Below are 26,700 nucleotides of genomic sequence, written 5' to 3'. Positions count from 1 at the left end.
ATGACATCAGCAGTGCCTGTTGAGGATAAGATAAAAGTGCCCTACATGCTGGTGTAAAATGCTCTCTGTAATGTTAAGCAACAGCTCACACACACACACACATACACACACACACACACACACACACACACACACACACACACACACACACACACACACACACACACACACACACGCACACACAGTTGACTGCAGTGATAACAGAACCCCTACCTGGCTAAGTACATGGACCACAGAACACAGTACTTAATGCAAGGACCATGGCACAAGTCTGATTTCCATATGAGTACAGATGATCTTATAGTAGAAGACATCAGCAGACCATGTGGGAGACAAGACAGTGGGAGGCCTCTATGGCATGGATGTGTAAGCATGAGCAAGTATCAAAATACTGTCATTGTATGGCATTACAGCAGTAACTGTGAGATACACACTTCTACTCTGCTGTCCAGGCACACACACACACACACACACACACACACACACACACACACACACACACACACACACACTCGCACATTCGCACACACACACACACACACACACACACACACACACACACACACACACACACACACACACTCACACACACACAAGTGCACGTGCGCGAGCATGCGCGCACACACACACACACACACACACACACACACACACACACACACACACACACACACACGCACCAAATTGACTGCAGTGAGACCAGAATCCCTACTTATCTAAGTACATGGACTACAGAACACAGTACTTAACTCAAAATTCATGGCAGAAGTCTGATTTCCACAGGAGGGCAGGCAAAGATTTAGTAGATGACATCAGCAAGCCATGTGGGGGACAACAGGTTGGGAGGCCTGCATAGGCACATAGTTTCATATGTTCATATGAGATTACTAGCCTAATAGCACCAGAGTGTTTAGAAGCCTTACTGTGTAAAAACACAAGTACCCTTATTGAGCACAGTTGGATGGTTGTTTTTAGCAGATTGTGTTTGTGAGCAGCACCAAATGGCCCTATCAATGAGTGACATACATGCCACCCAGTGGTGACTTTACAATTACCCAACCAGTTGTCAAGGGTGTGCTTTAACAGGGTCATTGAGGAGCACTGCTCCACATGCAGTGGAGCCTATTACAGAGGATTGTGAATCTTTGTGTGATATATCTGTCACCCCAGCATATTCTGTTTATGTCACAGGCTAGGTTGATAATCCTGGGGCAAATTATTGTTGTCCTATTTGAATAGCTGATGTCCATCATTTCCAGAAGGGCAGGGTCTGACTCTGCTATGCAGGACAGCCATAGGTCACTTCTCAGCAGCCTGTGTGATACTGAGTACAATGACAAGTATGTAAGTCTTTCTATGTATGTCATGTTTGGAGGCCTGGGAGTCTACCAGGCACAACTCTGTGTTTGCTTCAATTGTTGCAGGTGTCTGGTGAGGTATAGAGAGATATGAGCATTGTACTCCATTATTGCTGTAATAAGGGTAGACTACAGAAGAGGTATGACTACCCTAGTCTTGGATGTGATGTGCATATGTATGATGTGCACAATGTAGATTGTGTGTGTCACCACTATAGGCACATAGTAATGAAAGTATAGATTGCTATCAACATGTGTCCCCAAGTGTCACAACACTGAGTTTGAGCTTAGGGCTATATATGTAGTACTGTATGGCCTAATTCCCAAATGGGAGATCTTCACTATGAGACATGAACTGGGATAGTGTCAAAAGACTTGGACAACTCAACATAAGCAGTATGTCCTGTTATCCCTCATCCAAGTCTTTGGGCTCCATATGCAAGAAGTCCACAAGGGTCAATAAGCAAAACCAAAATGGGTAGTGTCAAGTGTGTTGAAGGTCACCCATGTCCCTGTGGATATGGTCCATGTTGATTCCTGCACTAGCCTTGGAGATAAGGCTTTTTAGGTGTATGGGTCAATAGCTGTAGTTCCACATGTTACCAGATTGACATGCATTGCATACCACACAACATTTTATATTACATTTTGCAATGTGGTCGATATATGTGTGGAAAAAGTACTGAGACCCCAGGGTTGTAGTGCTTGGGGGAGATGCCAACCCATGGATGTATTTTAAATATGTGACATATAGTTAGATAGGGCCCTCAGTTTGTAATGTTTCTACATGTAATTTCATGTCAAACAAAGGAAATGGACAATAAATAGCAGGAATACAGCATAATATATACATTTCCATAGTGTGTCAAGCAGCGGGTTTGGGTCATGGTTAATAAAGTGCATATGCATGCAAGATATACATGTTTTCACACTGCTAAGCAGTGCAGAAATGTGAGCTGTATTGCTAAATTCCAACAGTATTGAGTCTGTGGAATACACCTGCTACTTAAATGACTCTGTGGCGGCATGTGTTAATGCAGTTAATGCAGTGATACATTCCTTTTTTGGGCCAGATGATACTGGGTTTGAATACAGGTGAATGTCATACTTTAAAATACTTTTCATTACAGAGTGATAATGCAATAACATGAATTGTTTATACCAGATGTGTTGCTGTGTGCTGGCATACTGCAGTGGTGTTAAGCAACATTGAGTGGGGGATGACTGCATCTTTTTCCTGACGTTCACCATTAGTGCATGATGTGCAACTCCGCGCAAACATGGAGCCCAAAAAGTGAAAGGATCCATTACTTCTCCAATATTGCTAAAGTCTGAAAGTTAGTAGTGAGTCTCTTGAATGCACCTACTACTTAACTGACTCTGTGGTAGCACATGTTAACGCACTGATACATTTGTTTTTGGGGCCAGATGGTACTGGGTTTGAATACAACTGTATCTACTATTTTTAACTACTTTCATATTATTGTTTCTGCTAATTAGGGCACAATGTATACCATCATACAATAATGCATTAAAGAAAAGAAATGGGGAAAATAGGACAGTGGTGAAATGTGGAGCAAGCAGGGGTAAGAACAAAGGGAAAGCAATCCAGGAATGTGCAGGAGGCAGATATGAAAGAGACATAGTTATCAATTTCTTTAATAGTAAAAACTGATAATATATGCAGAATATTAGCTGAATTTGGACTGTCACCTTTAGAGAGAGAAGGGTGATCACAACATAGTCATGTTGTATAGACAACTGGTTCAAATAAAGTGTGTCAAGAAGACACATGTTTGAAATGGAGAGCTATGTATGGAATGATTTTTTTTATTGGGACAGGTGCCCATTTTTTTTGAGAGAGGAATGTTGGGGAATGGACATAGGTATGTCTGGGTCTGGTAAATTTGGTAGGTGAGGAAGCAAATGCAGACAGACAAGACAAAAATACAAGAGACAGGGACTGTGATTGACACAAGAGTTCGGTGGACACCATGGATAAGGGGAGGGTGGGGACATCCAGGATTCATGATCATCAAGCTGGGTAACAGTGAGAACTGAGTCCTCACCCACAGGACTCTCATCACTCTCTCACTCTCACTTCACTCTGCCACTGGCTGGAGTGCTTGACATCTCCTTCTCCTCCTCCTGATACTTTGTAAAATGAGGGAAAACAGTCCTTCCAGCCAGCATAGTCATGCACCAACAGTGTGGCACACAACCCTACACACCATCCCTGGCAACTTGGTGTGGGTGATAAACTCACCACTTCTGCCACTGCTCCTGGAGGGAATCACTGGACTATACCCTGGGGCAGGACTACCTGAGGGGGGCAGATAGTGTAGGAGCAGCAGAGGGGGTGCTGCTAGGTTGGCTTTCAGATGTGCTGGGCAGTGATGCCTTAGCTGGTGGAGTGGGGGCAGGTGGATCCTGTCCCTCTTCTTCCTTTGCAGTTCATTGTAGTGATACCTGCATTGTTCACCAGTGTGGGGGATACCAGTGGCACTGGTTACATCCTGGGCCAGACTATCTCAAGCCTGTGACTTATACTGGGAACCAGAATAATCCTCCAGCAGTAGCCTGGCACTGTGGTGATTCACTAGAAGTCCAACAAAAATCTTGGGCTCCTGGACACCACATCTCTGAGCCCTAAGTTTCACACCCTCTCCATGAATGCCTGCCATGTCTACCATGGATCAGGGAGGAGCAAAGGTGAGTTACTTCTATGGCTCAACCAAGGATATGTTGCTCTTGTTACTCTCCTTGTTTTGTATCCTGTTTGTTGCTTGGTCTTGTGAGGGTTGTGAAGTCAGAAACTGCACCATTTATCATTACTTTCTAACTTCTCTCTTTAATGATTTTCCAGTACAAACATATGGTGCTAAACTGAGGGGATAAACTGATCATCTGTACTTTTAAGAGGTATGACTGTGTGAATCTTTGATGCCTGAAGACTACTACTTACTAATGCACACATATAAGTCAAATAATTCTCAGCTGTCACATTTGAATGTACTTTCTGTACAAATCTTTCAGCTTTTACTTGCTTGCTGTAGCAAGTGATGGAATACAAGGATATAACATAATATTATTAAACAATACACTCCAGGTTCAGGACTTACCTTGTAAATGCAGCAGTTGCCACAGTGTTAGTTCAGGGCTGACTCTCCCTGATGCAAGAAGTACAGAGCCAATACATGGGGTGGTAAAGGATGTCTGAACTGTCTGGCATCAATGTTACTATATGTATGTGAGTTGAAGAAAGGTTCTAGCCCCCTATGTGGTGAATGAGTGCGCTATGCATTATCTCTTAGCCAATGCAAGGGTATACTGAGCATGCCTAATGTCTGCCTACATGCACAACAGCTGGTGGTTCCCTCTCTGACTCTTCATCTGCCTGTTGCTGTGGTGACCTTGGCATTGGTGGAGGGATGTGTGCCCCTTCCCCTTGCTGATCCTGCTACAGCTGTTTCCTCAGAATTAAGTTGTGTAGCATGGCACATACTATGAAGATTTCTGTACATGTCCATGGATTGGACTGCAGGGCTCTCCCAGATGTATCTAGGCACTGGAACCATGACTTCAGCAGCCTAAACACACGTACTATGACATTTCTGATTTGAGTGTGTGCCTCATTATGGTGTTTTTCCATGGGTGTATGTGCATTTCTAATGGATGTCATCAGCCATAGTTCCAGTGCATAGCCTGTGTCCACCAGTAAATGACCCTGTGGGATATCCCCCCTAGCAAACATCTAGTACAGTTGGGAGGTGTGCCAGATATGTGAGTCGTGGTAACTGTCAGGGTTGCCAGCACACACATTCAGGATGATTCCTTTTGCATTACACATGACCTGGCAGTTGATAGAGTGGTAGCCCTTTCTGTTAATGTAGACCCTACCCTTTTCTGCAGGTGGTACCTTGATGTGTACATGAGTGCAATCTATGGTACCCAGTACTTCAAGGTAGAGCTCTACCCGGTAAAACTGTTGCATATTTCTGGCCCTCTCCTCAGAACTACAGGAAAAATATATGCACTTAATGGGATGTTGGAGCATAGCATTGAGGAAGTAGTAGAGGATCCTGAATGCTGATGCTTGTGACACTCCCATCATGTCCCCTGTTGGTCTCTGAAAGGTACCTGTAGCTAAGATTCTAAGGGTTACACATTTTTTAGTTTCCACTGGGATGAGTTCCCCTTGGTTGACTCTGGCTCTCAGTTTGGGTGACAGAGTTTGCAAAGTTCATGTAGTGTGTCCCTGTCCAACCTGTAGCGCTCTACAATTTCCACATCATGTAGGTTGTGAAAAGTTAAATGGGGCCTGAAAACTCTTCTCATTCTTGGCATATGCCTATTGGCAGCAGCAGCAGTATTGGCTTCAGCCTCTAGCACATACAAATGGATTAAAGCAGCAGCAGCAGCCCCTAACATTCTGTCTGTGTAGACTTTCTGCATCTGTACTCTGCGTCGTTTTGAAATCCACAGGAAAAAACAGCATGGAGTCTACATGGATGCTTTATAGCTTGTTGAATAGCTCCACTGTGTTGGATTGGTTGATTAGCATGCAGTTGATGCTGTATGAAGCGCAAAGACAGATGTAATCCATTAATGATCTACACCATATAAAAGGGCAACCCTTTAGATAGCCAAACTGATAGTGAGGAGAGTTGCATATGTTTGGAAGACTGCAAAAACACGTTTTCTTCAGGATAAATCTGTACAGAGGAGAACTGAACTTCAGCAGTTATGATCCCATTTTGTCACCTACATACCGCATATGCTGGAATGTATTTAAGAATAATGTAAAGCAAAGGCTTTTCCACTTTTTTCTGTATGCATTAATTAGTACTGATGGCACTGGCATGTTTGTCAAGCCATTTCAGAGCTACACGTGATTGCCAATACATGAAAATGGAATGATGTGTGATAAAATGTACAAATGCTTCAGGGACAGATCCTTTGATAGCACTTTTAGCATTTCAGACATGCAAAATGGATCATTTGCCTGTTCTTCTTGGGAGAGGGGGCAAAGATGAGTTTCTGGTATGGCAGAAACAAGAATGGACTGTTCTTTTAGGGGAGGTGCAAAGGTGAGTTACTGTTATGGCACAAACAAGGATATGTTGCTCTTGTTACTCTCATTGTTTTGCATCCTGCATGTTGTTAGCATTTTACATCTGTAGAATGATTTGTTTCTCTAGTGGGTAATACTGACTGGCTACTTTTTCTTTTTTATCTGGAAACAGTTATTTTGTAACTATGTGATACTTATGTGTATTATACTTCTGTTGTCTTTTAGGACACTTACAAGTATGCCACTCAGGCATGTCAATCCACGAAGATCCCCCTTCACCAATACTGAAAATCAAGTGTCTGTGATGGACCGAGGGGTGTCTGTCATGGAACAAGAAGTGTCCATGATGAAACATCTGCTGGGAGGGGAACACCTTCCTCATGGGCAGAGGTCTGCCACATCATCTGCTGTCATTCAACGTGGCCATGCCTGATCATGCTGCCATAGTGGCAGTTCTTCCACTGATGTATCAGTGAGTGTGCTGTCCACACCCAGATGTGGCAGGCCATGGGGTCATGGTCCTGGGAATCCCCGTGAAGGTCATTCAGCAGACATCAGTCACATTCAGGTAGCAGTACTGCATATGACTTTGTGCGTGGATGTGCCAATAAATTTCCTGGCAGAGCCAGATCTTGTGGTCAGGGATGACAACAAAGAACTGTCACCTCTACCATGCATGGTTCACACCTGTTCAACAGACCAAGACGTAGAGCTAGCACAGAGCTTGCCTGTGTTCATGCAGACACTCACACATCAATTTCACCTGGAGGAACCCTACAGATACACATACAACAGTTACTCATTTTGTCTCACTTGCCAGTTGTTGTTTCATCCCAATGTCTACCTTCTTCTCCTTCTTACTCACACACACTCACTGGCCTTTTCTGTTAGCCTAGGCTTCCTGCCCCCCCCCCCCCCCAACAACACCCTGTGCAAGTGATGATAACTGTGCCATATCCCTGTTTTCTATCTTTTGGATCCAGGGATACAAGTTATGTGTCTGATGCTCAGGGTGCATAGCTAACTTAGTGCTTAGTATATCTGCATCTGTGTTGTTGAACTGGTCATTGTACCTTTGACTTATATTGTCCTTGGAAAGTTAGACAGTTGATAGTATCAACATTTCATAACTTTATAGTGAATGCTCTTGTAAGGGTTGTGAAGTGAGAAACTGCAATGTGAAACATTTCTTTCTAACTTCTTTCTTTAATGATTTTCCAGAACAAATATATCATAAGTCATGCCATAATATTCAGATCTTAGGTTTGTATGACAGCATTGTAGTCAAACGTCATCAGAACTGTAATACAGTATTATGTTCTCTTTTGCATGTACCTCAACAGAAACATGCAGCAGCTGGAGAGACCACAGGGCTTTCTCAGCAAGATAACACAGGTCCTACAGACCATGCCATGATGTATGTGGATAGATTAAAAGCATGTCACTGTAAACTATATTGTATAGGATGAGGTGATTTCTGCCTGGCCACCAGGCCAGTCTCTGATCCTGCCATGGTGGGAGTACTGCATATCCAAAAATATGATATAGCTGATAATATCAGCAGTGCCTGTTGAGAATATGGTAATAACAATGTCCCACATGCTATGGTAAAAGGCTGTCTGCAATGTCAAGCAAGAGCACACACACAAACACACACACACTCACACGCACACACACACACACACACACACACACACACACACACACACACACACACACACACACACATGCGTGTGCAGACACACACACACACACACACACACACACACACACACACACACACACACACACACACACACACACACACTTGACTGCAGTGAGAATAGCACCCCTACCTATCCAAGTACACAGACTACAGAATACAGTTCTTAACACAAGCACCATGATACAAGTCTGGCTTTTGCAAGACTGCAGCTGAACTTACAGTACATGACATCAGCAGCCCATGTGTGAGAAAAGATGTTGGCAGGCCTGCATAGGTTCATAGCTTCATAGGTTCATATGAAGCTACTACTGTAATGGCCCTAGGTTCATAGGAGGTTACTAGGCTAATGGTCCTAGGCCTTTTCAAGACTAGACAAGTTGTAAAATTGTTCCCTTATAGACCAAGATATGTAATCCATATTTGGAAATCCATAGTCATCACTGGGTGGCCCTGTCTGAGTAACATAGGTGAAACCCGCAGGGTAAATTTATGATTTATCATCCAATTGTTCAAGTTACACTTAAATAGGGTAATTGAGAAGCTCAGTTTCACATGAATTGGCAGTTTGTTCCATAGGACTGGCAATCTCTGGGAGACATATCTGTCTCTCCAGCATGTCCGGTTGATGTCACAGTCTAGGTTAAGATCCCTAGAGTGATGGAGTCTTGTCCCATTTGAGTTGCAGAGATGCAGCATTTCTATTAAGGCAGGGTTCGAGACTGCTCTGTAGGCTAGCCTCAAGTTACTTCTCAGCAGTCTATATGATACAGAGTACAGTGACAGGGCCTTCAGTCTGTCCATGAGGTAATGTGTTGGAAATCCCTGGATTTTCTTAGTGAGAAACTTCTGAGGTCTCCAGCTGCTGCAGGTATCTGGTGAGGTACATGCAAAAGGGAGCATTGTACTCTATTAATGGTCTGATGAGGGACGAGTACAGTGGAGTTATAGCATCCTTAGTCTTGGATGCTATGCCCTTACATATGATGTGGGCAATGTAAAAGGCCTTCCTTATCACTGTGGACACATGATGATCGAAGCTGAGCTTGCTATCAACCTGCATTCCCAAATCTTTCACCATTGGGTTGGAACATATTGGGTTATTATTAGCAGTGCAATTTGCAGGGACTTCTTTGCTGAAAGGGATAATAGTGCATTTTTTGGGGTTAACTTTAAGTCTGTGGTTTTGGCAACAATCATTTATGTATGTAAGCCCATTTTGTAGTATGTTGACATCATTTGGGGACTCAGTGATTGCACCCAGTTTGCAGTCATCTGCAAACTTGGTGAGCCACAGGTCATCTGTCTTCGCCTGTTTTTCTGAAAAATACCCTTGTGGTAACAGGTCTGCTGGTAGAGGTGGAATCCCACCTATGACTGCATTTGTTCTGTTGGTGAACCAGTTGGCTACCCATATTAATGACATATGGGTTGATTCCCAGCTGGATGAGTTCTGCAATGATGCCAAAGTAAGGGACTGTGTCAAATCCTTTGGCCAAGTCAAGATAGGCAGTATATTCTGTTTTTTTCACAGGCTTGGTGAGAACCCTGGGCAATTTATTCTTGTCACATTTCATTTACAGATGTCAGGCAGGCTCTGAGATATCTCTGTAGGTCAGCCATAGGTCACCTCTCAGCAGCTTGCAGGATACTTAGTACATTGACAGGTCTTTTAGTCTTTCAGTGTATGTGATGCTTGGAAGACCTACATTCTTCCAGTCACAAGCCTCTATTTTTTCTCCAATTGCTGCAGTTGTCTGGTGAGGTACAGACAGAAGGAAGCCTTGTACTCAATTAGTGGTCTGATAAGGGTGGAGTACAACAGTGCTATGATCTCCTTGGTCTTGGATGTGATGTCCATATCTATGAGGTGCACAGTGCAGAATGAGTGTCTCACCACTATGGACACATAGTGATGAAAGTGTAGATTGCTATGAACATGTGTTCTCAAGACTCACAACACTGTGTTTGAGCTGAGAGGGGTGCTATGTATATCATAATTAGCAGGGGTACTTCATTGCCAAAGGGGACAATGAGGCATTGTTTGCTGTAATGATCAGTCTGTGAGTTTGGCATCAATCATTTGTCTCTGTCAGCCTCTTCTGTAATATATTACCATCACTGGGGGAATCTATATGACTGCATCCAGTTAACAGTCATCTGCAAACATGGTAAACCACAGGCCATCTCCTATTGCCTGCACTTCAGGGAAGTAGTTTCCACACAGTTGAAGGCCCAGCTCAAATCCTAAGGGCATTCCATTGGTAAGTGGCTAGTGGGGGGGTGCAGTCCTCAACTTTGAGAGTGTATGTTCTGTTGGTGAGTCATCTGGCTATCCAGCTAGTACTGTATGGCTTAATTTCCATATGGGGCATTTTCACTATGAGACATAAATGGGGATATTGTCAAAGGCCTTGGATAACTGACCATAGACAATATGCTCTGTTATCTGTTATCCAGGTCTTTGGAGTCAGTATAAAAGTCCACAAGGTTCAATAGGCAAGATTTATCTTTGACAAACACAGCATGGGTTGACTCAAATGTGTTGAAGGCCACCTATGGCACTTTGGATAAGGTCCATGCTGATCCCTTACCTAGCTTTGCAGATAAGCCTTGTTAGGCTTATGAGTCAATAGATGTAGTTTTATACATTACCAGACGGATGTGCAGTGCATACTACTTTCTGTAGTGTAGGTGATATATGAATGGAAAAAGTACTGAGACATCAAGGTTGCAGTGCTAGGAGGGGCAACTCATGGCTGTATTGTAAATATGTGACATAGTGTGTGACAGGGCCTTCATTTTTTAATGTTTCCATATGTAGTGTCATGTCATACACAAGAAATAGACAGTAAACAGCAGTAAAACTTGATGATAATATGTAGTTTTCCATAGTGCAGCAAGCAGTGGTTTTCCACAGTGGTTAGCAAAGTGTATATGTATGCGAGATACACATGTTTGTGCATAGCTAAGCAGTGCACAAATGCAAGCAGCATTGCCAAAGTCTGAGAGTTAATACTGAGTGATATGAAACACACCTGCAACTTAAATGACTCTGTGTCAGCAAGTGTTAATGCATTGATACATTCCTTTTAGGGCCAAATGGTACTGGGTTTGAATCCTTTTCTCTCACTCTTTTTTTTTTTTTGGCCAATGGTTGCAGGAAACAGAGAAAAATGAATGACAAGTTTGTCAATGTTTATCTGGTTTGTGCAAAGTGCAGCAGTGTGCAAACTGAACAACTGGACTCCGAGGAAGCAGACAGGACCCTGACAGCAGTGAACTGCAACACATACAATTGTTTCCTCAACCCTCATCTGGCAACAGGTGCAAATGTAGGATTACCATAGACATGGCCCTGGGTTCAAACACATCATATTCCATACACTTTTACTTTTGTCCCAATTCACACTATGCATTATCACATTATTATCAAATGTATAACTATGGGTATACTGTGTACTATGTTCCTGTAAATATATTTCTACTATCTGGACTGCATGACCTTCACATTTGCCTAACACACATACACAGCTGCCTGTGTAATTTTTCACTGCTTGCCACTGTTGCACACCACTTACCATCATGCAAACACTGGGCTAGGGGGTGTGCACTGCTGAGCACTGCATTTGTGCGATGGTAAGCAGTGCACAACATTTTCAGTGTGCATACTCACAGTAAACGCGATAACTGGAATTGGCAGGAAACCATCATTCTCCATTGCTCTTGATCCATGGTAGAAATAGCAGGCATTCATGGACAGAGTGTGAGATTTAGGGCTCAGAGATGAGATGTCCAGGACTCCAAGATTTTTGTTGAGCTCCTAGTTAAATTCCACAGTGCCAGACTACTGCAGGGGAACTATTCTGGGGTGCAGTATAAGTCAGAGACTTGGGATAGATTGGTCTGGGCTATAACCAGTGCCAATGGTATCCCCCGCACTGGTGACCAATGTAGGCACCACTTTTGTGACCTAGGTCACAGGAAGAGAGATACCCTTGATTCTTGGATCCCACAGATATGTAAGTATGAACTACAGAGAGCACTTGTAAGGCTTATAAGCTGAATATAGGCAAGACTGGTATTCATAACGGCATTCTGTTCTATTCTGTTTGTACCACAGCTGCCATGGAAAGAAAAGTGAATGTTATGACCTATGGCACTAGACTGGTAAGGATGAGGGAGGCATGTGGTATGTATGCAGGAGAAGAGTAGTGTTATTGTAGCATTAAATGTTAAACCTAGCTTTTTTGGTATTTTATAGAGTTGTATCAAATTGAGCATGCATATCTCAACTGTAAAGAAAGTATGCATGCATTAGTCTGTAGCACAAACCAAGAGTACAATATTAGACTGTAGAGAGAGGCTGTGGGTTCAAATATCACACTTCCCAAATATACAATACTGTTAATTATACAATGACCCCCCATTAATATTCCAAAATGTGCACGCTGATTGGTCAGCATGTCAGTTGTAAATCAGACTTATACTAATGGAAAGAGGTCCGGTCGCCCAGACCTTTTCCATTAGTATAAGTCTTTTTTTTTTTTTTGAATTACACAGCAACGGAGAAAGGAAGAGCTCTGTTGCTGTATTCTCACTATGTTAAACGGGTTTAACATAGCGAGATATCTTAAAAAAAAAGCAACGGGCATCTTCCTTTCTCCGTTGCTGTTTTTAAAGCTGTCTCGCTATGTTAAGCTCATTTAACCTAGAGAGACAATTTTAAAAAAAGCAACAGAGAAAGGAAAATCTCTGTTGCTTTTTTTAAAGCTATCTTGCTATGTTAAACTCTTTTAACATAGCGAGACAACTTTTAAAAAGCAACGGAGATCGTCCTTTCTCTGTTGCTTCCACACACAGCTCTGATGTACTGCGTAAACATACGCATGCGCAGTCCATCAGAACTGCTGCAGAATACTAGACAGCTGCAGAAGGGCAGCACGGAGGCATTATACAATGCCATTATTTAAGAAAAGTAAGTATTTTTTTCTTAAATAATGTCATTGTATAATATCAATAACCCACTTCTGGGTGTGGGTAATGCTGGATTTACCCACCGTTGTCTTTGTTTGGCCACTTGGGCTTTGCCCTCATGACCAAACCACACTAACCATGGGTAATCCAGCATTACCCACACCCAGGTGTGGTTTATTGCTTAATTCTTCAATTATGTGTAACTTAAAGGTTTAAAGTAAATGCTCTATACCAGTGGCCCACATTCCCTACTGTAAACTGTAATCTGTATGACTGGAACATGCATATGTGCAATATATGCACATGTAAAGGAGTACTTGTTGCAATCTGTAGTATAGTGTGCATCTGTTAGGAACTGATAGTCTTAAAAGTAAAAGTTATCTGTTAGGAGATGGTAGTCTTAAGAGAGTAAAGGTTAAGATAATAGAGTCAAATAATTGTATTAATGCATTGTATGTCACATATGAAAGTACTAATATTCTCTCTTTTTTCTCTCACCCAACCCTTATCTCTTTTTTATTTTATTTTTTTATTTTAAAATTTTTGTTTTATTTTTTTACGTGCCATCAAAATGTGTCCATGTCATCCATGTGTTCCATGAAATGCTCCACAGTGCAGTGGGGTAAGCCTGCTCCACAGGATCCTCCTGCTCCCACTCAACTGGCTATGGTGCCATTGCCCAGCACATCTGGGAGACAACCTGGCAGCCCCACCTATGCTACTCCTGCACTACCTACCCCCTCAAGTCTGGTGGTTCCCTCTGGGAGCAGTGGCAGAGGTGGTGAGTTTCTCACCCCCACCCCATCTATAGTGTCCACTGACCTCTTGTGTCCATCACTGTCCCTGTCTCTTGACTTGTTTGTCTTGTCTGTCTTCATTGTTTCCTCACCTACCCAACTACCTAGACCCAGACATACCTACATCCCTTCTCCAATATTCCCTTCTCTCTCTCTCTCTCAAAAGAAAAGGCATGGGCACCTATCCCCCCCAAAAAAAAAAAAAATGTGGCCCGTACATAGCTCTTCATTTCGCACCATGTCTTCTTGACACACTTAATTTGGTCCAGTTGGCTATACAACATGATTATGTTGTGGTCACACCTCTCTCTGGAGGTGACAGTCCAAATTCAGTTAATATTTTGCATATATTATCAGTTTTTACTGTTGAAGAAATGGATAGCTATGGTTCTTTCTTACCTCCCTCCTGCTCATTGCTGTATTGCTTTCCATTTGTTCCCCCCCTCTTCTTGCTCCTCATTTCACCAGTGTCCTATCTTCCCAATTTTTTTATCTTTAATGCATTTCTGCGTGATGGTATCCATTTGTCCCAATGTGCAGCAACGGTAATACAAAAGTAGTTACAAGTATTACATACAGTTATATTTGATCCTGTACCATCTGGCCCCAAAAAGGAATGTATCACGCCATTAACTATATTAACATGTGCTGCCAGTTAAGTGACAGGTGTATTCCAGAGACTCAGCACAAATTGTCAGGCTTTAGCAAAGCTGGAGAATTCATAGATCCTTTCACTTTTTGGGCTCCATGTTTGCGCAGAGGTACGCATTGTGCACTAACAGTGAGTGGTGGCAAACAGGTGTGTTTACCTCCAGTAAATGCCTCTTAACACCACTGTGGTATGCCAAAACACAGCAAAACATCTCGTACAAACAATTCAAGAGGTTTGAGCTGGTTATCATGAAGGGCAAGGCACTGTGGAGTGCATCATAGCAGCAGTAGGTGCAGCTCCTTTCGAATTCCTCACTACACGCCCACACAAATATGTCACTTTGTATATTAAAGGGCTAGGGTATAACCAATCCACAGTGTACCAGGTGGTTGCAGTGTGATGGCCTTACATGCCCACTTGTCTCAGTGATCTTGTGATAGTACTTAGCTTTGTAATCATAAGGCTATCCTTCTAGAAAAGAAAGGGCTCAGTTAATGAAATGTCACATCAAAGTAAACCCCAAGCAGGAGAATAGAACTATAGAGTGCATACTACCATGAATGTTATACATATTTAGGTCTGCCCAATTATCAATTTCAAAAACAGTTTTTAAACAAATGCATAAAGATCTAGCTAAATTTATCTGGAACCCAAAAAGAACTAGAATATCTTATGAGAAATTAATGACCCCTAAACCAAGAGGGGGACTTGAGCCACCAAACTTTGAAACATATTATTTGATTGTAAACGCTAATCGAATTTTAAGAATTGCTAATTATGATGTAATGAATACAAAATGGATACCAACTTGGGTGGTCTTGAATCATAAGCATATTTTGGATAGGAAAATAAATCCTAAAGCATTACCCTTTATGGACAAAATTAGTCTGATAAAATATGGGGTCATGGAACACATAATAACCTGTGTCTCATCTTTGCAAACTTTATTTCAGTCCATAGATTTATTGCAATATATGATGGTTCTTCAACCTTTCCACAGGAATCCTAATTTTAAATTAAATAATCAGCTGATCGATCTCAGCAAATTTCCATTAATAGTTAATCTGACTCTATTTGATGTTTTTAATAAACTTGACCTATTGGCTTTACAAATTAGACAGGAAATGAATCTACCTAGAAGTTACATTGTTATAATGAGACAAGTTAAAGAACTTGCCTTGAGCTATTTTAGGAACTTTAAACCTGCAGCCGGATTTGTGGATAAGTGCTCTGAATTGTGGCAAGCTATCCAACAAGACACTAAATTTATAGCAACTGCATACAAATTAATTAAGGATTTGAAATTTCAGGACAAAATTTTGCTTTCAGTGTATTGGGTAAACAAAGTAACAGTAACAGACAATCAGATATTAAAAGCAATTGATATAACTAGGAAATCAGTTTCTTTTCAAAACTGATGTACACGCAATTGATGATTTGGAACAATGCATATTACACACATCTTAGATTACATAAATTTAACCCTAGGAATTCTCCAATTTGTCCATACTGTGCAGATCAAACAGCGGATCTTCTTCATATGTTCTGGAGTTGTAAATGCATATATAAACTTTGGAACTCTCTTAAAGTACAACTGCAAAAGATGGGTTATCAAAGTTCTACACTGTCATGGGAATTTATGATTCTACACATTCCTCCAAGAGAGCTTTCCAGATCGCAAACTATTATTTGTATGAATATTTTTTTGCTGATGAAACTCTATATAGCCACAAATTGGCTAGAACCACATAAGACATCATGGAATAATTTTAAGCTTGTGGCTATAAAACATATACTAGCACATAAATTACTTCTGAAACAAACTAACAAAAATATTAATAACCCGAAAATATGGGAAAAGGTCTTCAATATTATATTAGCATGATACTGATTTTAGCAACATATTAAATGTAGGAAGCATTTCATGTAGATATTGTATAAATGGTTTGTAGTAGTTATAGTGTATTATGTGTGTGATGTTTATTGTATTTTTGTAATGTTTTTGGAAAATATATTTCAATAAAAATTTATTATGGAAAAAAAAAAAGAACTATAGAGTGCAACAGAAAAACTAAAGTCAGTGGGGAATGTCCTCAAGAGTCTGACTAATCAGGGATAAAAATGAATGAGAAAAAAATAAAATTACATCTGTAAATAGAACAGGAAAGAAATTCAGTATAAATAGATGTTGTTCACAAGATTTCTCCTTAACCTTTATAAAATGTAATGATGACTATACAGTAAGAACCAACTTACCCTGAAGAATTGTGAAATTCCTAATGAGCTGTCCATGCTTGGTATCTACCAGTTTCATTTCTTCCATGATCATTGATAAGTTTGTCACTTCACTATCTAGCCTTGATCCAAATACATCTTGTTGTGACCGGAGAGATGATGCATCTGATCGAATGTCAACTATTGTGTTATTAAGACCAATGAGTAGATCTGCATGTTTATTTAAAGTAAATGTGCAGGAGGTTCTGACATCACCAAGGGTGCTTGTCAGAGTCCTTAAGTGCATAGCAGTATAGCTAATATTGCTAATAACTGTAGTTATATCCCTCTCATAAGAGTCAATGCGTTCTTCAAACTGGTCAAATCTGGCAGTTGTTCGATTTTCTTGATCTTTACTACGTCCCTGGAGATCTCCAAGATTTTGTTCATTTGTTTTTGACAACATGGTGATGTTTTCAATCTGCCCACTCAGGGAGCTAAGCTGGCTGCTCATGTCCTCTAGTGTGTCATTATTGGCTTTGGCTAAATTTGAGTTGTTAAGGGCCAGAGCCTGTAAATTCTGTACCTTCTCTTTCAGCCAATCTGTGTCCTTCCGTGTCTGCATGACTGTCTGCTGAAAGCTCTGGAAGTCATTTCTGATCTTCTGGATGGCCTGGCTTGTGTCATCTACTGACTTCTGGAGAATGATGATGAGATTTCTTTGCTGTGTTTGTGTCTGATTCAGAATATTAATATTTAACACTGCTAGGCTTTGTGCATTCATTTGACTCTGCACATCCGTTTGAAGGTTAGTGGTGTCTTGTTGAAGGCCAGTGACATACTCATTGTATACATTTAGAGTTTGGTTGATATATTTAATCATATTTGCATTGATGTCTAGTAGTTTTTGTAAACTGGTCTGATTTGCCTGTAGATTGTCTCCAGTCTCTAACAATTTATCCAGTGTAGTTTTGCTCTTTGTAGCTTTATTTGCAGTATCATTCAGTAGCTGCTGTAAATTCTGAAGCTCTGATTTAAAAGTTGAAAGTTCACTGTTGGTGCTTTCTGCATCCTTGCCACTCTTAATGCCTGGGAGATAACAGACATAAAAACAGATTAGTAAAATTTCAAAAAATGCTTCTGTTAATTAATAATCACAGCTCTTCCTTACAATATATATTAATTGTAATCATGACTATAAAATAAGCCCAATAGAGAACAATAAAAAAGAAACGCACACACACACACACGCACACACACACACACACACACACACACACACACACACACACACACACACACACACTACAGAATTAATTATATATAGTACTTGAATCTAAACAATAGACCTAATTGTGGCTACAAACCTATCAATTTCCACAGCTTTGGAATGTATATTTCAGTTCTGAGAAAAAACAGAAGGTATATCATCATATAAAGTTTATTTTTATTTTATTTTAACATTTGTTTACCAGGAAAATCCAACTTGGAATGAAGCCAATTTTCAGCAGAGGCCCAGGGAGAAGCGCTCTAGACATGTCTTCACAATGTGGGAGGAAACCAGAGCATCCAGCAGAAACCCACACAAATGCAGGGAGGACATGCAGACTCCAGCCGAGAATTGAACTGGAGAGCCTCTTGCTGTGAGGCCACACAACTGCTGCACCACTGCACCATCCAGTGAATTTATATGCATGAGCCATGATCTATTGCCTTTATGCAGTAATTAAAAATAGTACGTAACAAGAGGGTGAGGGAAATGTGTATATTGTACCTGTGAATAATATACACTTTTCAGATGCCAGGCTATTTATTTTACAAAATGCCTTTGAATATAAGTAGAAGAGTTGAGTCACAGTAATGTAGTCTATATGGCAACCTAGCCTGGATGTCATTGTAATGCAGTTAGTAGCACATTTATCCCCAAACCTGAAATGTGTGGGTTCTGATCTCAGGTGAAAACTGAAATTATACATGAAAAACATTGGCATCTGAATACAGCATGGTGGTGGTGGGAGATTGTGCTGCTGGGATGTGCCATTGTTCAAGTCAGAAATTCAACAGCAGTCCTAATTACAAATCCAGGTGTTGATAGTGTCCTGTTAGGTGTCCATCTGTTTTATTTATTTATTTTTTTTATTTATTTAACATTTGTTGACCGGGAATGTCCGACTAGGTTCCACAGAGCCTGTTTTCAGCGGAGGCCCGGGGAGAAACGCTCCAGATGTCCATCTGGAAGTAAAAATGCCCAAGTAGTTAAGTGTCTAGACAGAAGCCATATAATTCAAGGAATTATAGAAGAGGATTATGATTTCCTTGCAGAATTGATCAATAACCCCCCTCCCATAAAAACAGACAGCACTTAGTGGCTGTACAAGCACAGGTGTACCATGCATCTTAGCATGGATAACCTTACTAATAGGGAAATTCAATCCTGTGAGTGTGGCTGTCAGTCTTGGATATTTATTCCTGTTAGGAGGGTTAAACTTCATTATTTGAAGATGTACATAGTTTTGTGTGTTACTATTTAGTTAATAGGTTCTGGGGGTGTTCTTGGTGTGTGTATTTTTTTTTATTTGAGGATTTTCATTGAAACAAAAAGTTGTGTAAAATGCGACATAGACTCAAATCCATATGACAAGAAACATAAACCAAACATTTGAATAGACATGTAACACAAAAGCTGAAACTAGACATTTAAAAATATTTAAAAATGTAGAGTACAAATAGCTATGCTACAGAAGACACATTTTAAAAGAAATGAGCATGTGAATTTGATAAATAAAGGATTTCAGGATGGTTATTCAGTGGACTGTCTGAGACAATGGAAAAGGTGAGTACTTATATTAATTGCTAGAGGAACTCCAATAGTAATACAAGAGGAAAAAAATAATAATGGTAGACTTGTAGTACTAAGGGACTACTGGCAAGTGAGGAGGATTACACAATGCTATGTGTGCTACAATGGAACTTAAGAAAATGCTGGGAAAAATAATCAGTTTTCAGCAGAGAATATTTCTTATAGGTCATTACGGGAATTTGATTTGCAACATTGAAAATATATCAGGGACCCAGAAGGGAAAATATAACAAAAGAGAGTAGATTTTTGAAGAAATTTATGAAAATATTTGACACGGAAGATGTGAATTCAGTGGTTGGAGTTCAAATAGAATTTACATATTATTCCCCAAGGTACAAAAACTGGGCTAGGCTTGACAGAAATTATATTTCACAGGGACATGTGCATTTAACTGAAAGATGTGCATTTAACTGAAAGATATGCATCCAATAACTATTTCAGATCATGTGCCAATAATAACCAAATAAAATTCCTGGGCAATGAAATGAAAATGAGACACTGGCGCTTACCCATCTATCTGTTAAAAAGAGATGAATTTAAGGAATGGCTAGTGGAAATTATTCACAAGTTATTACAGAAGATAGAAATTCTTTCTGACAATATAGCTAGGGAGTATGATAAAGTGGAGTTAAAAATAGGTTGGAAATAAAGGAAAAAGAAGGAGTGACAAAGGTTAAAGTATTGCAGAACAGGGAGCTATCACAGAACAAGAAGAGGTGCCATTGCAGAATGGTAAAGATAAAATAAGGGACTACCTCGATGTTGTTGTTTTGTCTTTCGGCTTATCCCGGTTAGGGGTCACCACAGCGGAACTCTGGTCCGCTAATGTTTGGTAGTGGATTTTTACGTGCCGAGGTACCAGCCCTGATGCACAACCTTCAACGAAGGCACCTTCATTCACGCATGCCTCCACACGGAAGACGCTCTAGCTGAGAATCGAATGGGACAACGTCTTGCTGTGAGGCGACAACGCTACCGCAGCACCACTACCACGGGTAAGGGACTACCTCGATAATAGGCACAAATTTAGAAAGATTGCTGTTAGGCACCTTTTTCTGATAATAAATTCAGAGCACCAAAATATTTAGCACAAGTGTCAGGCATAGAAAGAGGAAAGGGTTGTTGCCAAGCTTAAGGGAGCCTATAACAAGGAAAAATAACAAGATATCCTGTAGAACTATTAGAAATATTTTTGAAATTTAATGAAAATCTGTATAAAGCAGAGAAATATGGAAATCAAGAAAAATACAAATGGAAATGTTTATGGAAGAATTAAATATGCCAAGGTTAGAGGTATATGAGGCTCATTTACTAACAGATAGGATATGAGGAGAAAAGATAAAAATGGTCAAGTATAACCAATCTTGGAAGCTAGCAAGGAAGAAAGTGAAAAAGATCTGAAAAGTTTTGTTTAACAGTATTTTAAAAGGAGAAGCACCAACATCCTGCAAGAAAATGATGGTCGCTGCAATACCTAAAGATGGTCAGGACCCATTAGATCCAGCTTCATATAGGCCCATTTTGATTCTAAACCACGATTATAAAATGTTTATGATTATAATGGCTAAAAGAATGGCAAAAGTTATGTCAAAAAATTGATAGATACGGATCAATGTAATTTTGTGGAGGGTCGGACAACATTAATAGAGCAATGATCTTGGAGTTGGTATAATAATTTGCATGGGGTGTGGGAGGTGCAGCAAATTGTATATACCTACTCTGAGATCACATTACAGTGAGAAAAACTGTAGATTTCCCAGTCCTCACTGTACAGCAATCTACATTCACAATATGAAGCTAGTTCGATGTTCTAAGTTACGATCTTGTGCCCTTTCATTGTTGTAAAGGTTCGTTCTTCTTGTCTCGGTTAGTTACATTTCAGTGTAGATCTGTATATACATATATATATATATATATAATAGGGAGAGAGGGATGGATAGACAGGTACATATATCTATCTAAATATATATATATATATAGATATGATATATATACATATACATATATATATATATATATATATATATATATGGATCGCTATCAGATTATCAAAGTTTCAAAACTTTGAAATTCACATGGTCAGGACCACATGATTAAAGTTTTGAAACTTCAAACATTTTGAATGGATATCGCTGTACAGCACAGAATGGGAAATTTACCCTTTTCCCCATGGAGTGGAATCTCGGAGTCAATATATTTAATTAGCAGGGGGTTTGGGTGGTGCAGGTTGCCCCCCTGTAAAAATGTTAAAAATATAATTTTTTGTTTTTTATTTTAATGTTCGAAGTTCTGAAACTTTGATCATATGGTCTTGGCCATATGAATTTTGAAGTTTTGAAACATTGGTAATCTAACATAGATCCATATATCTAGCTATCTATCTAAATCTGTCTATCTATCTATATCTATTTACATATATATATATATATATATATATATATATATATATATATATATATATAAGCGTCTGGTGTCATTCAAAGGGGATCCAGTGTCTGTCAGCCTGGGACGACATGCTCGACAAGCCGCGTTGCTTCGCAAGAGATGGCTTGCACCTGTCACCGCTAGGCTTTCAAATACTGGCCAAGGCTCTTGCTGCCCCCATAGTGCCTTTCTTAGGCAAGGCTCAAAAGTCAGACCCACCTCCGTAAACAGCACAATTAACAAAAAACTGAGGGTTATGCTACTCAATGCCAGGAGTTTAAATCTCAAAATGCACGCGCTTGAAGCACTCCTCAGTATGGAGAACGTCGACATCTGTGCAGTAACTGTAACCTGGTTCAAGGCTCCAGAGAGCACCCTAGCACTACCGGGCTACAACTCATACCACACGTTTCGGTCACAGAACATGGACTGAAACAGAAAAGGAGGGTCTATATTAGATCAGCGAATGCTTAAAAAAGTGAACGCTGATTGATCGACCGTATGTAAGTGAAAGCATACAATCTCAAACTGTCAGATCAGCAATTTTTTTCCTAGGGAAAAAAATCGCTGATCCAAAACACATACACACAACACAAGCACACCAAACAAACAGAAATCCACACACATACACATAAAATCTGACACCTAACCCTACACTAAACTATGCACACACCACTAACTCTCCACTTACCTTAACCCAACCCCTAACCCTAAGGTCCGTCACTATTGCACACTCACCTCACCCGCTCCCTAACCCTAACTCACCTAAACCCACCCTAATCCTCATGTCCACACAATTGCACACATACCTAACTCGAGCCCTAACCCTAACTCACCTAACCCACCCTAACACTCACATCCACACAATCGCACACTTACCTGAATCCGACCCGTAACTTTCCACAACAGCACTGAAAATACTGAAGCAACAGAAACAGACAACCAAATTCTTTCCCTAGGAAACAATTTGGGTTTCTATTGCTTCAATATTTTGAACATTCGCTTAAATAAGGTCGATCAATCAGCGTTCGCTTGTTTAAGTGTTCGCTGATCTAATATAGACCCCAAAAGGAGGGGGTGTATCCATATTCATCAAGGATACCTACACCTCCAGGTTAGTGGTGCAGCTTGATACCTCTGAGATCATCCATGTGCAACTAACATTGGGCAAATCTGCAATGCAAATTGTGGCCTGCTACAGATTACCCTCCATGACCCAGGACCACCACTCCACCTTTCTGGAGACACTGGAAAACATGAAGGCCCTACTGAACACACCCTGATATTGGGTGATTTCATTTACCCTACCATTCACTGGGAAAACTGCTCGAGTACAAATTCCCAGGCCCAGCGCTTCCTGGAATTCATTAACTCAAATGCCCTGGATCAGCTGGTAAACTCCCCTACCAGAGGTGAAAACATATTGGACCTAGTCATCACCAACATGGGCGACAGGTGTTCCACACTGGAGGTCAATCCGTTACTGGTTAGATCAGACCATAAACTAATCACTCTGGATGTCCACACCCTACCACCACCCCCAACTAAGGAAGCCACAGTAAAAAACTTTTCTAAAGCAAACTTCACCTTACTTAAGACAGAGGTGGTAAGTTTCACAGCCCCCACGCTAAAGGATAATGCTGCCAAAGATGCAGAAACCTTTATAAATGCACTCTATGAGCACCTACAAGGATGCATGAATCGTGCCATCCCTAGCAAAACCAAGACTCACTCCTCTAAAAGAAGGAAACCAGTTTGGTGGACCCCTGCAATAAACAGGCTATACAACAGAAGGAGGAAACTAGTTCAGAAAAAAAGCAAGTCCCAAGAAGGAAAGACATCCCTGATCAGTATCAGTAAGAAACTGAGGTCCCTCATGAAATCATCCAAGGCTAACTTCAAAAGAAAAATAGCCAAGGATTCAAAAGATAACCACAAAGTCTTCTTTAGCTATGTTAAGAATCTAAGTGGCAACTCGCAGATATGCACTGAACTAGTGCAAAATAGCACAAAATATACTGAACCTACTGATATTGCCAACATCCTGGCAGATAGATTCAGTGCAAACTTCACCCCCCTCTCACCTCCAAAAGGGCCCACAACAGTACCGGAAAAGTGTAGTGTCCCAAAAATCAGACGCACAGGTGAAAACAGCCCTTTCAAAAGCCAAAAACACAGCGTCACTGGGACCAGATGGTGTCCCAGGCTGCGTCTTGCACGAACTACAGAATGAACTAACCCCCCACCTAAACACGCTGTTCAACCACAGCCTCTCCACAGGCTATGTGCCCATAGAATGGCACACAGCAACGGTTATTCCTCTCCACAAAGGAGGGGCCACAACTGACCCTGGTAACTATCGCCCCATAAGCCTGAATAGCCTGGTCTGCAAGGCTATGGAGCGCATCATCATAGAACTCATTAACAAAGACATTGGGAACCTTCAAACACTTGACCTGACCCAGTTCGCTTTGTTAAGGGCAGATCATGCCTACTAAACCTGGTTGACTTCTTCGAGACAGTCACCAAGGCCATAGACGTAGACATAGGTGGTTCACACAGCTTGCCTTGACCTCGCCAAGGCTTTTGACACCATTCCCCACTTGGGTATTACAGAAAAACTCTCCAGCCTGAACATAAACCCCTACATCATGAGATGGGTTGCCAACTGGCTTACAGACAGAACTCACATGGTAAAAATAGCGGGCTCCAGGTCTGACTCTAAACCAGTCACTAGTGGTGTCCCACAAGGCTCGGTCCTGGGACCCCTACTGTTCGGCATATACTTCTCAGACGTACAGGCAAACACAGGAGGATTATGGCTAACCAAGTTCGCCAATGACTGCAAACTGGGAGCCATAATTGACTCACTGGCTGACACAGACATCCTCCAAAAGGGCCTTACTGAAACAGACACCTGGTGTCAAAGTCATGGCCTCAAGCTAAATGCCAAAAAATGCATAGTCATCCCATTTTGGAAAAGCAAAACACCCATGAATTACCACATTGGTGGCAGCCCCCTTAATACAGAAGAGGTAATAAGAGATCTGGGGACCCAGGTAGATATTAATCTCTCCTTTGACAATCATATTGCCAAAGTAATTAGGAAATCCTTCTATGTGGCCCATCTAATTACTAAAGGGTTCGCGTCTAGAAATAAAGAGGTTATAGTGCCCCTTTACTCATTACTCATTAGACCCATCATAGAGTACAATGCCCCATTTGGGATGTACCTCACAAGACACTTCCAACAGCTGCAAATACCACAAAAGTACCTCACCAAGAGGATTACTGGTCTCAAACATATGTCCTATGCAGCCCAACTGAAAAAACTCCGGCTGTACTCAGTGGCATATCGCTTACTCAGAGGTGATCTCTGCCTGACTTACAAAGCCATGTCCAACTCAGAATTGATGGACATGCTCAACCTAAAGAAATCCAAGTCACTGTGAGCCACGCACTCTAGTGAGCTAAACCTCGCCACAACAATAAATAGAACATGCTGGAGGGATAGATTCCTGTCACAGAGACTCCCCATGCTTTGGAACAAAATTCCAAATTACATCAGGCAGAGCCCCTCACTAACACTCTTCAAGAGATACCTTGACGGGTGGATGGGTAACAAAAAATACACCCCTGGGATCACTTCATTGGCTCTGCTTGACAGAGGATCAGTTAATTAATCAATGGGGTGGCGAAAGCTGGCACACTCTGGCTAGGCTTATAAATGCCCTCGGGCAGAAAGCCTAGTACCTACCTATGAAGCTATGAACCTACATATATATATATATATATATATATATATATATATATATATATATATATCTACATATATATCTATATGTATATATATATATATATATATATATATATATATATATATATATATTATAGTTTGGAGGTACATGAACTTGCTCCCAACTTGGGGATGCAAGGAGACTTTACCTCTGCAAAAATATGTTTGTGTTTTGTGACCTTTGGTACATTGTTGTTTTGAGTAGAGACCTCCCATAGTTTTATTTGTTTTGGGGCTGAATAATCACATTGATTAAACATGATATTATGATATTATTATTATTCATAGTAAAGATTAGCGTTCACAGTAAACTCAAAAGCACTATATGCATGATTATCTTTTGTTTTTTGAGCATTATCTTTCAGAGAAAATATCAACTTATGCTGTGAACTGCCTGTTTGGTGTTGGGGTTCAGAATTGCTCTTGGGGTATCTTTTTTATTTATTTCATTAGAAAACCCACCTTTCTAAATGTAGCGTCTACTAATCTTCCATATTTCATACTACTAGCAGCAATACCCTTTCTTTTTCGTAGCTAAGGCAGTCACAAAAAACTCATAGCTTACATATAGCATGCACAGAGACTAATTAAACAGGGTCTTTTCTATTCTAATGCAATTGGACAAGAAGTGACAGCCCCAAAAGTGTCTTAATGTCTCCAGAATGTGGTAACAAATCCATCCATATGCTATGTGTAGCTTCCAAGGAAGAAGTACCCATTACTACAGATTTTTACATATCTTAAGATGTTCGGCATTGCTGTCACCTCCTGTACCAGTAACAGAGAGGCTGAAAATGAGTTTGTTCCTGATGAAGCTTCCTCATACAGATTCTTCTAAATACATCT

The 26,700-nt window shown here is 40.7% G+C and overlaps 1 protein-coding gene across 1 annotated transcript in view; it reads right to left on the bottom strand.

The window, feature by feature from the left end:
• The window catches only part of COLEC12 (collectin subfamily member 12), an 846,619-nt gene that overhangs the window by 135,659 nt on the left and 684,260 nt on the right, over positions 1-26,700 (bottom strand). The window contains exon 5 of the mRNA XM_044065237.1: positions 16,817-17,863. Coding sequence (XP_043921172.1) covers positions 16,817-17,863 — 1,047 coding nt within the window. The remainder of the gene's footprint in view (positions 1-16,816; positions 17,864-26,700) is intronic.

The sequence above is a fragment of the Protopterus annectens genome, chromosome 3.part0, assembly GCF_019279795.1.
Source record: "Protopterus annectens isolate FY-2018-M chromosome 3.part0, PAN1.0, whole genome shotgun sequence".
Lineage (NCBI taxonomy): Eukaryota > Metazoa > Chordata > Ceratodontiformes > Protopteridae > Protopterus > Protopterus annectens.
The sequence above is the reverse complement of the archived record's forward strand: the minus strand, read 5'-3'. Positions and strand labels throughout refer to the sequence as shown.